Source organism: Octopus bimaculoides, chromosome 11 (assembly GCF_001194135.2).
Source record: "Octopus bimaculoides isolate UCB-OBI-ISO-001 chromosome 11, ASM119413v2, whole genome shotgun sequence".
Classification (NCBI taxonomy): domain Eukaryota; kingdom Metazoa; phylum Mollusca; class Cephalopoda; order Octopoda; family Octopodidae; genus Octopus; species Octopus bimaculoides.
In genome coordinates, this window is record NC_068991.1 from 74010083 (window position 1) to 74010922 (window position 840).

At 31.7% G+C, this 840-nt stretch overlaps 1 protein-coding gene across 6 annotated transcripts in view; it reads left to right on the forward strand.

Annotated features, from left to right (window-relative positions):
• LOC106873685 (SRSF protein kinase 2) overlaps nt 1-840 on the forward strand; it is a 269253-nt gene that overhangs the window by 122365 nt on the left and 146048 nt on the right. The window contains exon 1 of one of the 6 annotated variants that reach the window (XM_052971942.1): nt 316-393. The exons of 4 other annotated variants lie outside the window; for them this stretch is intronic. In XM_052971942.1, coding sequence (XP_052827902.1) covers nt 383-393 — 11 coding nt within the window. In that variant the 5' untranslated portion in view covers nt 316-382. Of the gene's footprint in view, nt 1-315; nt 394-840 lie in introns of those variants that run through there. One more of the 6 variants, XM_052971941.1, reaches the window with a different exon arrangement.

The window sequence follows — 840 nt, forward strand, 5'->3', positions numbered from 1 at the left end:
ATATATATATATATATATATATAGTAAGAGAGAGAGAGACAGACAGGTATAGAGAGGCACAGATGTAGTGTGAGAGAGAGAAATACGTACATAGTGAGAAACTATATATATATATATATATATATATATATATAGGGTGAAATACATAGTGATAGAAAGTGAAAGAGAGCTTTAATAAAAGACGTTTGTATATATAGTGTTTTTTTTTAATGACTTTTTGCTAAATTAAATCTGGTTATATATATATATATTTATTTCTTTTTCTTCTACCGGAAACGCGCCTCAGGCTTTCGTAATTTGAAATACAAATATATATAATCTAGAATATAGAGGAGCCTATGTTAGTCGGCTTGCTGGAAGTTCATTTTTTTATCAATGGATCATGGACACAGGGTAAATAAATCCCGCCGATTATTTTTTTTGTGTGTGTGTGTGAATGTGTTTGTGTGTGTGTGTAATATTTTTCGCCGTTAAATTCCCCTTCAGTGTGTCGACTAAGTGTTCCACATGTTTTCTCTCCTCTTGAAAGCAAGAGATTCATGGATTGTGTAGAGCAAGCCTACATCTTATTTCTGTAATCTGTCTGTCTATCTATCCATCTATCTGTCTGTCTGTCTGTCTATTTGTCTATCTATCTGTCTGTCTATCTATTTGTCTATCTGTCTGTCTATCTATTTGTATATCTATCTGTCTGTCTATCTATTTGTATATCTATCTGTCTGTCTATCTATTTGTCTATCTATCTGTCTGTCTATCTATTTGTCTATCTATCTGTCTATCTATCTATTTGTCTATCTATCTGTCTGTCTATCTATTTGTCTATCTATCTATTTGTCTATC